Source organism: Mobula birostris, chromosome 15 (genome assembly GCF_030028105.1).
Source record: "Mobula birostris isolate sMobBir1 chromosome 15, sMobBir1.hap1, whole genome shotgun sequence".
In the NCBI taxonomy this organism is placed as follows: domain Eukaryota; kingdom Metazoa; phylum Chordata; class Chondrichthyes; order Myliobatiformes; family Myliobatidae; genus Mobula; species Mobula birostris.
In genome coordinates, this window is record NC_092384.1 from 56743730 (window position 1) to 56757905 (window position 14176).

The following is a 14176-nucleotide window of genomic DNA, read 5'->3' on the forward strand; positions in this document are numbered from 1 at the left end:
AAGTATAAAATATTTTTATGCAGTAACATACTGTTTAACAGAGACTGCAGGCTCCCCTCCAAGTCTCACACCATCTTAAGAATGAAGTATATTGCTATGGTATGCTTTACCATCACTTGGTCTAAGTCCAAGCAGCAGTTCGATTTGCAGTTCACTACCATCTTCTGATTGACAGTTCTAAATAGTTTTAATTTAGAGATACAACACAGGAACAGCCTCTTCCGACCCAGTGAGCCCATGTCACTCAATTACACCCATGTGGCCAATTAACCCCTGGACTGTGGGAGGAAATTGGAGCACCCAGAAGGAACCCACACAGCCACAGGGAGAATGTACAAACTCCTTACAGAGAGCAGCAGAATGAATCTGTGTCATTGGTGCTGTAATAGTATTGTGCTAAATGCTGCATTAACATGGCAGCCCCAAAGCCAACAGCTGTGAGCCTTTGGTGTGGCATGGTAGCATCTCACTTCCTCAGATATTGAAAATGAATTAACAATAAAGTTTCTGAAATCTTTAACTTGATTGTTGTTTTTAGAAAACATTTGCTGCAGTGTGAAGCCAGTAAGCTGTAGCTGAAAAGGCAACATTTGACATCTTTTCTCCATTACTTCTAGGCACACAATATGACTTCGTCAGAGAATTTCGCAGAAGTACAGGAACCTGGCATCACACCAAACCGTTACTCCCTTCAGATCTCCGCCGAACAGGTTGCGCAGCACTACGTATTGCAAATTGCAAGCTTTTCAAACTACAATTACAGCAAGGTCTTTTCCGTATACGCATTCCCTCTGTAGGACCGAATGGATCATAATACAAATAGCAAGAGGGAACTCCATTTAAGAACAAAAACATATATCATATAATAGGGATAATCTTGCTAAATCCTTGTCACAAGTTCGTAACGATTCTGCAAGGGCAAAGCATTGGTGCACACTTTCATGTGATCCAGGGTAGTTGTCCTTGATTATCTTTATTCTCTGAAAGCTCTGTTGTCATGGTATTCCTAACTCAGTAGAAATAAAACGAATAAGACATTAACAAATGGCAAAACCAAAACTTTAGCTTTCTGAAGTAAAGCTTAATCTTCAGCATTATAATATAACACCTGAAATGAAATGAATATGAGAAGGAGGTAACAGCTTGAAAAATATAAAGGTGATGTGGAATTCTGAATGCAGACACTTACTCAATGAGAATTAATTCTGTTTTCATGTAAATGTGCTAATTCAAACAATGTAAGTCAGTTTCGAATTTTCACCATTTTGAAGAATAGTTCTAAAAGCTGTTTTAATTATTAACTTCTCTAGCTCAGGATAATAACAGCAAAAAGAAAATTAACTCCAATACCAGCATCCATCTTATATGGGTTATAGGACCCTAACAATCAAGGACTGGTGAAGAAACTGATGATGAGTAGTTAGAATAGGCAACAGAAACTTTATTTCTGAGGAGAGTAGGAATTAAATTGAAGTGCTTTAGAATAGCTCTGTCATGGAGGGGGGTATGGTTGCTACCATTACACCAATGACTTACTCTTGCAATTTAGTTAAGTAAATGATATTAAAATGAATAATGGGTCAAGAGGAGACAGTTGGAACAGTCTTTCAAAGCTTGAAACTGCTTCCTGAAGTTGAAATAGTTTACATTTGTTATTTGAACAAAATTTTCTTCTTTCAACTTCCTGTTCAAAAGTAATGTTGTACATGTAATGTTATGCTTTCTATTTCCATTTATTACTTGAGTTTAAACTAAGGTATGAAAGATACCGCTAAAGGGTGGAATTGCAAAGTACCATCACAGCTCATTTATTGGCTCATGATTGTACATTACACATTTTACCTCTATTTCAAAATTGTACTTACCCATTTTAATTCATGTTTTAAATGTACACAACGAACTATGGAATAATTCTGTCCACTACAAATATGGGAAAGTTAATGTTAATCCATTTGGATATCTGAAATGGAAACAAAATGCTGGAAACATTCAGCAGGTCAGGTAGCATCGGTGGAGTGAGGATGAGAGTTAACATTTCAGACCTTGGACTGTTCCTCAGGACTGGGATAGACCTGAAAATGTCTTGGATGCTAAGACGGTTGAGTAGAACAAAGGAAATACCTCTGATAAACTGAGACCAAATGAGTAAAGGTGATAGTTAGAGGTAGGTTATGCTTATTTTTCAAAATTATAACTGTTAATACCGGGGCAGTGGGACGTACCCAGCAAGCCAGGCTGGACTAGTATAGAGACAAAAACTGAGCTAAAATTACAGATGTGATGACAGACTAAAGAGTGAGTTTCCTAAAGTTGGAGAATTTTATATGGAGTCTGGAAAGCAAGTTATTATGCCTGAAGCTTGCATTAAGCCTCATTATAGTAGTGTAGGAGGCCACTGGCAGTTCAGAGTGGAAATGGGATGGAGTATTAAGATGGTGGGCAATGAAAACGTGGGTCACTCTTGTGGATTGCACACAGGTGCTTAGCAAAGCAATCACCCTATATGTTTGGTTTTTACTAATGTGGAAGAGACCTTACTGAGAACACTAAATACAGTCCACTAAATAGAAAGAAGTTCAAATGAATTGCTGCTACACCTGGAATGACTGTTTGGATGGTGGGAAGAAAACAAGTACAATAACAGTTGAATATTGTGTCGCATGGGACAATTCTGTAGGGATGAAAGAGTTAGGACAGGGTATCGTAAAAGTAGCGGTCCCTTTGAAATACTGAGAGGGGATTATGTACCTAGCGGTGGAACCTTGTTGGAACTGGCAGAAGCTGAAGAATGATCGATTCAACATGGAGGTTAGGGACTGATGAGATGGAAGTTAAGGACCAAGGGGCACAAGGTCTGTGGAATCTGTTCTTGTGCTGCTCAGGAGGAGAGGTGTTGGGAGCAGAGGTATGAAAAATAGATGAGATAGATGAGGACTTTGTTCTCAATGCTAAATAAGAAACCCTGATTTGTGAAGGAAGAAGACACCGAGGAATACCTATGCATAAAGTTTCATTAGAAAAAAGGCAAAGGAGACTGAACAACTGACAGAGTGAGGTAGAGTCTTTACAGGATGCAGGTTGGGAGGGAGCATCTGCAAGACTGTGTGGCTTTGTAATGGACAATTATGGGTAACCTATCCACATTAATGGAGACAAGGATATAGAAAGTGAAGGAAAGACTCAGAGATGTACCATGTGGTGGTGAAAATGGTAGAAATTGGTCATCAAAGTGGAGAAAACTTTGGGATTTGAATGAGTGTATGGAGCAGCACCATTGCAGTCATCAAAGTATGCAGACCCGCCAATTGATTCATTTTCATTGTAGATGTACAATTCCTCTACATCTTCATTCATATCAAGTGGGCCTGAGAGTTTTTTTTTGCTTCTTCTTGAACAAAGACTCAACCAGTTCTTCCTGCTCATATTGAACAATTTTTCCAACTCAACTCACTCTCTCCAGGTCAAAGTGTAACTCTGACTCTAGCATACACCCAAGTTATACTTGTCTTTATGTGAAATGTAGAACAAAGTTTCTTTCAGTCCAGCGTGAGTCAATTCTTTCTACAGTGCATTGATAATTTGTTTTGCGTTTATATTCTTGTATTAATCAGAACAAGATTTTGTTACTTTTGCTACTAAATTCAACCTAACTCTTGCCTCCATATGGTTCATCTCTGCCTCTCTCCATCTCCATCTCAGGGGTAGGCTAATTACGAACATCCATGACAAACTCACAGTGGTCTTGACTATATATCTTGTAAGGACTCTATTTCACCTCTTCCACTCCCATCATCCACACATATAAATGAACTTTCCTGGTAAAGCGTCAATTCACTTGAACTCCAAAGCTTGTGTTTTACATTTAGTGTACACGGTTAGGTCTCCTCAGCATTAGAGAAACCAAGCCTAGAATAGGCGATTGCCTTTTAGATCACCTTTGTTCAGTTCACAAGAGGTGACTCTTGAGTCTAATTGCTAGCCACTTGCTCCATCCATTCCCACTCTGAACTTGCTGTCTGTGGCCTCCTGTACTAATACAAAGACCAATTCAGTCTTCCACATGGGCACGTTTGAGGTTTCCAAAATTAATATTGAATTCTCTAACATTATGAAATTCATCATTTCTGCTTGTCATCCACCTGTGATTTTTCTCTATACAGATTTAGCCTGGCTTACCTCCATACCCTGTAGCCTTGCTATTAGCAACAATTGACACAAAGAAGCATTATCTGTCATTGACTGGATAGAGTGAGCCAAATGAGTGACAGAGGAGCTTCCATCCCTCCCCTACCTTTCCAAGAATTGAAAATGCTTTCTCTCCTTCACAGTTCTAACACGGGGTCTCGGTCTTGAAACGGTTTGTTTTAATACTCTGTCTGTAATTATGTATACAGTTCTTTTGATCTTGTCATATCATTCTCTGCATCAAATTTATTCACTTCCCCTGCTTTTTGCTGTCATCTCTTCCCTCTTTATTATAAACAGAAGATTTTCTGCAGTGTGAGGATCACTGAATAAAAGTTGTGGTGCTAACAATAATTAATTTGCAACTTACCTGACCACACTACATAATGAAATTGCTGGAAATGCTCAGCAGGTCAGGCAACACCCATAGAGAGACATTTCAGGTTGATGATCTTATGTCAGGAATGGAAAAATTAGAAATAAAATATTTCCAGCATTTTCTGTTTCAGCTTCAGATTTCCAGCACTTACAGTATTTTGCTGTTGGAATGATGGAATTATGTTCAACTTGTATGACTTCAACTTTATCTGCACAAGTCACAAGTTTTTAATGTTTTACTAGTGATTTGATCAATCAAAGTTGACATTGTAGAGCTTTTGGTGATGGTACAGTTATTCCAGCTGGAATAATAATGTGTAAAATGGTGTAAAATACTGGGACCACTGACTTCTTTTGTTAATATTTTGTTTTATCACTTTGGGTTGGGTCCAACTGCACAAAATTGCATTGGATACTAGGAAGAAAATGTCATTTTGGTTTTGGACCATATTATCAAGATATTCATTCATATCTTCAAGATGAAAAGCAAGAGATTTGATAGTTCCAAATGTCTTATGCACACTATTCATATTATATCCCAAGCTGAAAAGTACAATATATCACAGTTTTAGCTGTTGCTTCTCTCAAGAATTGCAGCTGTGTTCCTGGAGCCTTCTTGCATTTTGGCTAAAACAAAAGCTGAGATATGATTTGTGTGAGCTGAGCCAATAAGTGAGAAGGTTAATTAATCATAGAAAGACTTGCAATTAACCTGGCCTTTCACATCTATGCCTGTAATAAAAGTATTTGTGAGCTGAATACAGTCAGTTAAGCTTCATGAATTAAATTTTAAACTTGACAAATTTATCTTCCCATGTATCTGTGATAGAGTTTGAAATCTCTGGAGTAATTGCTTTGGCTTTTTAGGTGGTCACATGAGATGGGAAACTTATTTTAGATCAGGCAACCTCATTTCCTACAGTAAAGCATGACATTCCATTATTGCAATATGTAATAAGGGTTACCCAGTTTATAGATTATATAAAGACTAATGTAGAATAAATAACTTTGCTTTCATGGCTTCTTTTAAATTGGTGTTTAACTAAACATTTGTGGGAATGCTGTCCCCTCCAAGATGATTATTCAGCTGCTGCTTCAGATGATCTTATCAAATTCAAAGGTCAAATTATAGTTATTTCTTAGTTGAAATTTTTAAGTCAAATTAATACTTCCAATTTAATAAACTACTGACCATTTGCAGTGGCCTGCCATGGCATTGAGTCACAGTGACCATATTGCAACAAGGCTCAGTACATATGGGTCAATGAGGAGATAAGTTGAATTTTTTTTTCTTCATCCTCTTGTCTAAATTAAATTCATTGGATGTATCCAAAACTTGGAAGACTTGAGCTTAACTGCTATACACAGTCATTGCAGATATGGTATATAACAGCTGACTTCAAAAGCAGTGGAGGAGGATTAAAAGGCTCCAAGTATTCATAGATAATTAAATATAGCCTCTAGTATATAAAATGTTAATATGTAGTGATGGTTAAGTATATAACCTACAGAAGCTGCTTATTACAGTTTATGATGTCCTTGAATCTTTTTAAGTTTGTTACTCAATCCAGTCCAAGGTTTTGAATATTTATCTATTTTGAAGTATACTTTATAAAGAAATGATATCTTTCATTAAGGAGTCCCTTTCCAATTACCTTGTATGTTAGCACTGAGTTTGTTTGTAAATGAATTGCTTGTCAAAAGTAAATAGTTGAAATGTACAATCCTGAAGCCTAACTAAAAGTAGGATCTGTTTTGGAATTTACTTTCTGTTGGCAGACATTTAACAGATGGAATAAATCACTGAGCACTGCCAGGTTAACTGCTTCCAGTCCAGCAGTCCAAAGGTTATTTTATGTAACACACAAGATTCTTACTGACTCTTCCACTCTTAGCATATATAAATAAAAAAAATAAGCATTGTATCATGTCATCGTCAGACTAACTGCTGTCTTGCAACATTCTTGATGGCAATAGGAACACAGCACAAAACAGGAAAAAGTAGTTGACTGGTATGTTTGCCCATATCAAATTTCAGGGCTGCACTTTCCATTGAATTATTTTGGTCAGCGGAGTAGTATCAATGAGTAATGGACACAATTCCCTGGATTATTCAACAGATTTCTTCAAGTTCTTCAATTTTCAAAGTTATGAATGTATGATCCTTTTGCCTGTTTGTTTGATAACTTTAGCCAAATTGTTTTATTCAGTGCCAAAATAGGGGAAATTAATAAAATGGATGGAAAGAAGATTGCTTCTTTGGAAAGACTTGGTTGATGATGAGATGTTACTGTTGAACTGGCATACAATGCATTATGCATAACAAGCATTTGATACTGCTCTTTCAGACTGATTAAAACTTATCTATCTTGTCAGTGTAGTACTGAGATATTAATGGATCACATTGGCTCAACTATGCTGAGGAAATGCAGAATAAATATTTTTTGATTAACAAAAACTTAACTCTCCAATTAACTTAAAAACCAAGCTTTCTTCATGCAAACACAAGGAAATCTGCAGATACTGGGATTTCAAGCAACACATAAAAAATTCTGGTGAACGCAGCAGGCCAGGCAGCATCTATAGGAAGAGGTACAGTTGACGTTTCAGGCCGAGACCCTGATGTGTAGTCATATCTGAACTATTGAAGGCTAAGAACATAATTATTAGAACAAGTTTGTAAGTGATATTTGACTTTATGAAAGTATTTTTCTATGGAAAGCAGAACATTGTGGTTATTAAAGAAATTATATTTGCAGTTCTGGACATTCTAAGAGTTAAATTGTTGAATTTCATTGAAATCCTTAGGACCATAGATATTTTGTTCAGTAGTCCTCTGTGAAGGCTAAACAAATTAAAATTACTTTTCCTGTATTTTTGAAAACTGCTGTTTTTATTTTAATGTTGCTTGGGATTAATCTCAAAACGTTTTTCTTGTAAATGAAATGAATCAAGTCCCAAAATAATGAGCTGCTCTCTCATCAGGCAGATTGTAGAGTAAAACTGTAGTTTAGTTGATAGCAGAATTTTCTGAGTCAGAAGTTTCATTGTGCAACACTGCCTTAAGGAAGTTGAGTGGAAATATCTAGATTGAGATTTCAGCACAGTTTACTTGGATTGCTGCACTGTCAGAAAGCTTGTGAAAAGTTAAGAGCAGAATTAGGCCATTTGACACATCGAGTCTGCTCCAACATTTGGTCATGGTTGATTCTCCTGCCTTCTCCCCAAAACCTTTGAAGCCTCACTAAGCAAGAATCTGTTACTCTCCACTTTAACATACTCAATGAGTTGGCTTGCACAGCTCTCTTTGGCAATGAATTCCATAGAGTGATTCCCCTCTGGCTAAAGAAATTTCTGTTCTACTCTGAGGCTGTGCCCTCTAGTCCTAGAGATCCACACAATTGGAAACATCCTCTCTAAATGTACTCTATCTATATCTTGGTTAAACTGAGGCTTTTCAATCATCACAGATACACTTAAAAGATCCAATTGTACTATATCAACAAGGAGTAGGTGCTGGCTACTGTTTAATCCTTTGTCAAAATCACCTGGAAAAACAGATATTCAATCCATTCTCTTACTAGTGATTGGACAGTGCTGAATGTTGTTCAGGAATGATACTTTATTGGCTGTAAGGAAACTTGGGGCATTCTAAAGCGGCTTGAAATGCAAGTCGTCTGCAGTTTTTGACGCTTTAACCTTAGTTTGGGATTTCAAGATTGAAATACAGCTTAAGATGCCTTGAGAAAAAGCAGGTGCATCAATATATTGTCACTGTTATAAGAAATTAACCCTAGCAGTTTGATTTAATTGGCAGCCAGATTTTTATTAAAGTTATTCCAGGACACAATTGGAAATAGCTATTTGCAATAAAATGGCACAATCTTCCGTTAAATCAAAACGATCCTGTGAACAGGACACCTGAGGCATTTAGCATTCATATTTTTCAGTAAGCAAGGGAAATCGGTAAGGCCCTCTTTTCGCACCCCCACCCTGCCCCACCAATCCCTGCAAATGAAATCTGTGTATGATTAGATGAAGGTAGGATTCAGTTTGGTAGCATTATACGTTTGAACGAACAGCCTGACTCAGAGTGTGTACAGGAAGTTTAAATTTTTGTTGCACTTGAAATACGTATCATATATAGACTTGGTGATGTTATACCCAAATGTTCATAATTGTGGAGTTGGGAAGTACTCCTGACTCTTGCAACCTGTCCATGAAGATGTCCATGGTTTGTTAGTACTACTGTCAGTGAATAATTCATTACAAATGGTCTTAAATGAAGAAGCTTTAATCCAAAAACAATTTGATAATTTCGGATTGTCAAGATGAAAATCTATATGCACAATGGTGAAATTTTATTTGGGCCAAAAACACTAAACCGCATTTGTCTCACATTGTGCAAATTAATTTTCTCTGAATTGTCATTAGATACATATAAAGTTTGTGCAACTTACAGTAGGTGTGAAGATTTAATTTAAAAATTTACTCTATCTCAATTACTGAATTGAGTACCTTCCACTTACTCTCTTACGTGGCCCTACCACATCAAATTCAGATGTATTCCTGAAATTTTGTTATTAACATTAAACAAAATACTAAAGTTGGCCATTCATACTATTAAAATTATATTCTGCTAATTTCCAAGCAAAAACGTACAATCCAGTTGATTTTTTTTAAATAGTTTCAAATTTTGGAGGTAGCTGGGTTGTCTGATAGTTCACCCACTATTGTGATAACTTTAAGTTATCTCAATAAATGCACTCAATTCCAGCAAAAGCCATGAGATATCTTGCACCAGCCAATTATATAATCTTCCCCTTCAATAAATACTTGTATTACATCCTATCATCATTAGATTTGCTTCATCATTGGAATTTTCCATTTATGTAACTTTAAATTTCAAATCATTAGTGTTCCAAATTTTGGGGGGAAAATGTAATTAATTTGTTGTGGAACAAACATGTATTGTAATGGATTTGCTTGCAATACAATGTATCTGGTTTAATGATATAGCTGATCTTTGTATGACTTGTACAACTTCACCCCAAGTTGTTTTTTTCTTTAATATAACATTCCATATCTAGCTGCCAGATTTTACCATCTTAGGTCTCTTGTTAATAGTGTTATGGAATATATTTTGCAATTTTAAGTAGTATGTGCTACATCTGAGATTAGGACCACATAACAGGAAAATTCCTGCTCTCTTAATTCCACAACCTTTTCAAACTTCTCTGTGGCAGTGATTTATAGTTATTCTTCAGATAAAGCATATGTGGACTTAACATGCAGTTGTATCTTTGTTGTATCAAATACTGCAGTATTAGTGTTTATGTGAAACCTAATGCTTATGAACACACTCTGGATTCAGCTGAGGTGCATTACATCTGAGGTATGTGCATTTATCTGTGTACCACCATCCCTGCTTATCAGAAGCAATAATTAAATGCACATGGGAATGTCTCTCCCACTGTACCCACGTAATTTTATTCTCCTTTTTTTGAACTGCATGTTTATTTGCAAATTCGAATGAGGATTGTCTAGCTGCATTATTTAAAACAAAATGCATCATAAAAAGCACTAATTTTAAATCCTATATATAAGTTTAATGTGTATAACAAAAGTATCTACTCAAAAATTGTCTAATATAAATTATAGTTTTATGCAGAGTGCAAATATTTTGGTAAAACTGTAAGTATAGAAGTTTACCAAATCTATTAAATGTTCTTAACGTTTTACAATGAATTTGTAAAAGCAACAGAATAAGTTCCCCATTTTAATTAATGTGTGTGATAGAAGTTAAGATGTAGCAATTCTGATTATCATAAATTATTATTGCCTCATTTAAAGCTGGTAGAAGTGGTGCAGATAAAAAATAGAAGAACATGTCACTTCATGGCAGCTCTGAAAAATAGTTATGAATGCATCTTACAGACGGTACCCTGTTGGTTTTCTCTGGTATGCTCATTAAGAGTGTCCATTTTGTATTGTATTTCCAATACTGTTGTTACCCCTGTGTTAATAGGCAGTTCATTAACTATAATAAATCAGCTAAGTTATGGTAGTGTAATAGAGTTTTCAAATAGGAATTTGGGCTTGAACAATGGAATATAAATTCTCATCTGTTTATTTATGTGCACCTGTTGTATTTGCATCTTTATAACTTGAAATTACAGTGATAATATGGAAAGTAGAGATGTTAAAATATGCAGTAGAGTACGTAATAGGGGAAGGAATCTTAAAGGCCCAAGAAACCTTTGTTCCACAAAACTTCCTTTTCTCTATGCCAATTTTATCACATAAATCAATCTTGTATTAAATATAGCCATAAAACATAATTTGATAGTCGTTGCTACGCTATATGTGGTGCCTTCCTTAGAGGTTAACAGTGACGTAATTAAGCTACCTGGATTAAAATAAATGAACGTTTAGGTGGGAGAAAGCTCTGCCTAATATATTGAAAGTGAATCAGCATGAAATACAAAGGGTGATTGATAAGTTTGTGGCCAACCTAGCACATTTATTTTTCAATGTAGTCCCCTCCTACATTTACACACTTAGTCCAGTGGTCGTGGAGCATATGGATCTTGGACCTCCAGAAAGTGTCCATAGCAGGGGTGATTGATAAGTTTGTGGCCTATGGTAGAAGGAGATGAGTTATACAGCTCTCATTACACGCACATGCAGTTCAACTCTTTGAGTGATTATGCAAAAAGTTTAAGGTTAATAACTCATCAGAAGTGTTTGATAAGTTCATTGCCTAAGGTAGAGGGAGATGAGTTATTAACTTCAAACTTTCTGCATAATCACTCAGATTTGAACTGCATGTGCATGTAATGAGAGCTGTATAACTCATCTCCTTCTACCTTAGGCCACGAACTTATCAATCACCCTTGCTGTGGGCACTTTCTGGAGGTCCAAGATCCGTATGCTCCACAACCGCTGGACTAAGTGAGTAAATGTAGGAGGGGACTATGTTGAAAAATAAATGTGCTAGGTTTTCTAAAATTGACTCCTTCTACCTTGGACCATGAACTTATCATCACCCCTTGTAAACAGAACACACAAAATGCTGGAGGAACTCAGCAGGCCAGGCAGCATCTTGGAAAAGAGTACAGTTGACATTTCTGGCCGAACCCTTTGTCAGTCCAGTCCTGCAGATTTTCTCTTGTTTGTGAAATAAACAGAAGCCTTTTTTATGTAAAGCTCCTCACTGTATAGTGTTGTTGGTAGCATTCTTAAAATAGTGTGAGGATTTGATTCCTGGTCAAGTACTGAGAAAGTCTTATGAAACAAGATTAAGTATATTACTATGGGTGAGGAGTGGATGATGGTGATGAGGGAATAGCTAAAAACAGAGATACTAAAAACCACATTACTGAGAAGGCCAAATATAGTTCTTTTATTAACCAGTCCAGATAGGTAATAAATGTGGTAGCTTGCACCTTTCATGCATAGTGGTTCTATTAAATATGTTGAGAATCTTGCATGTTTTTGCAATGTGAAGATTTTGATTTCACCAGTGTTATAGCTAGATGTATAAATGTTAGATAATATTATCTCCCTACTGTATAAATGTGTGATTCTGTTGGACAACTAAGGTAACCACTAATGAACATGAATCCAATTTATAATTTAGTTGCCTGTAGAATACTTGAATTCTCATCAGGGTGTCAAAAATGTTAACAGCTATTCTGGAAATACAGTATTTGCTATCAGGTACATTGCAAATGCAATACTTCCAGAAGAATTATTCATATGTTTAGAACTCTGCACTGTTACAATCAGTTGTTTACTTGTAGAAACAAGATGAGATGTCTAAGTAAGGTCTTGCTTATGCTTCTGGTTTTATCCTGCTTTTCAGTATTACTGTCGAGAGAGAGAGAGAGATGAGGTCCAATATTGCTGTTTCCTAGTATTGCACGGAGTTCCTCCAATTAAGGCGATGTTGAAGCAGATGTATCTTAAATCTTACTTGATTTGCTGGACTTTGGTCTCTATTTACACATTGACTGGCATCTAGAATGTAAAAGAGATTCAAACAATTTTGTGCACAGCTAACCATATTATTTGGAGATGGAATATTCTAAAAAAATTATTATTCCTGTGAGAGCAACAAAAGATGGGAGTATATAGCTAATATGATGAACTTTCCTGTTGTCTGATCAAATAATATAATTAAAGTGTTTTCCATAGATTTTTTCCTTTGCATTATAATTTTAAGTTAGAAAGGGTATAGGTATTTAGTACCATATTCTCAAATCTGTCTTCAGGCTCCAGTCTTGGTGTGAAACCAGAAGCTATACCTAGTTATAATGTGCTAACATTAAAACATCTGCTCTATGGTCCACTACGGCTTTCTGAATGCCTGTCTTCTTTTCCATATTATAGAGAATGTAAACAAAAATCTGTACCCTTACAGTACCTTCATATCATTATTCACAGCCTTTTAACCTTTTAACCTTAATGTCAACTCTCAACCTTACTCTGCAGAATTCATTGATTTCTTTTGCCTTCCCTTTCTTTGAAAGCCTGGCCAAAATCTCTTTTTATAACTGTTTTCTGTCAGTTACCAACAATCCCTTTTTTCTTAAGTTACTACATAAATGTAAATTGTGGAAACACAGATTAATGTTTGTAGTTCTGTCCACTGCTGATCTTAATCATGCTGCAGTGCCTAAACCAAGAACAGAAGCCAGGCTTTACCCAGAAGAGAAATAACAGGGAACTACCATCTGAGTTTGCACTTTTTATCAAATGATCCCTGTTGGAAATCAGTGGAACCTAGGGAGCAGGACAATCCTCATTCAGAAATGGTGTGTGTAACACAGAAACAAAATAACATTGTAAGGCACCATTGCCATTCTCTTTTACATCCCATCGCCAAAAGGGGAAAGGTACTGGTGATGGCCTCCTTTTAGTAAAGTTTAAAATTACTGAGAATTGTTGAATTTGATTCAAGAATTTAACTATTATGTTTTTGGCAAGGGTTCAAAGTAATAGTATTGCCATGTTGCCTTACTTGAATGTACCTTTTTCTTATTTTGATTGGTGTTAACAAATAATTTATATAATAAACTGCATTATTTCCTTCTATCTGGCAATTTGAGCAATGTGACTGGCTAAAATTTGGTGGAAAGTTACAGTTAAACCTTAAGCCTAATATGTGACCTATACTGATGCTATTTACCAATCACAAATTATGTAACTTTTGCATGTGATTGATATATTGTCGATTGCAATTTGTGAAATTTGCTCAATCAATACATCGTTTTGATTTATCAATAGTGGTTTCATTAGTAAATGTACACATGTTTGTTGATGGGAATACAAAGAGAAGTCTGTTTGTTATTCTATTCTAGAATTTTTCTGCCTGCAGTTTATTTCTACATGGTACTAAATGTATTGTTGAATCTACATAGCAACAAAGGGAGCTGGTTGTGTTTGTTGTTTCTCTGACCTTTAACCAGGTTGTATTCATTCTGCTCTTCTTTATTAAAAAAAACTATTCAACTCACTTGTGTTAAATGTGACTGAAGCAGAACTTGTTTTAATGGAGTGAAGTTTGCAAATGGAAATGTTCTATGTGGGTTGTATGTTTGTTAAAATT

General features: G+C 35.9%; 1 protein-coding gene across 1 annotated transcript in view; it reads left to right on the top strand.

Annotated features, from left to right (window-relative positions):
* gan (gigaxonin) overlaps positions 1–11387 on the top strand; it is a 130024-nt gene extending 118637 nt beyond the window's left edge. Inside the window, exon 11 of the mRNA XM_072279850.1 lies at positions 618–11387. Coding sequence (XP_072135951.1) covers positions 618–814 — 197 coding nt within the window. The 3' untranslated portion in view covers positions 815–11387. The remainder of the gene's footprint in view (positions 1–617) is intronic.
* Positions 11388–14176: the final 2789 nt, after the last annotated feature.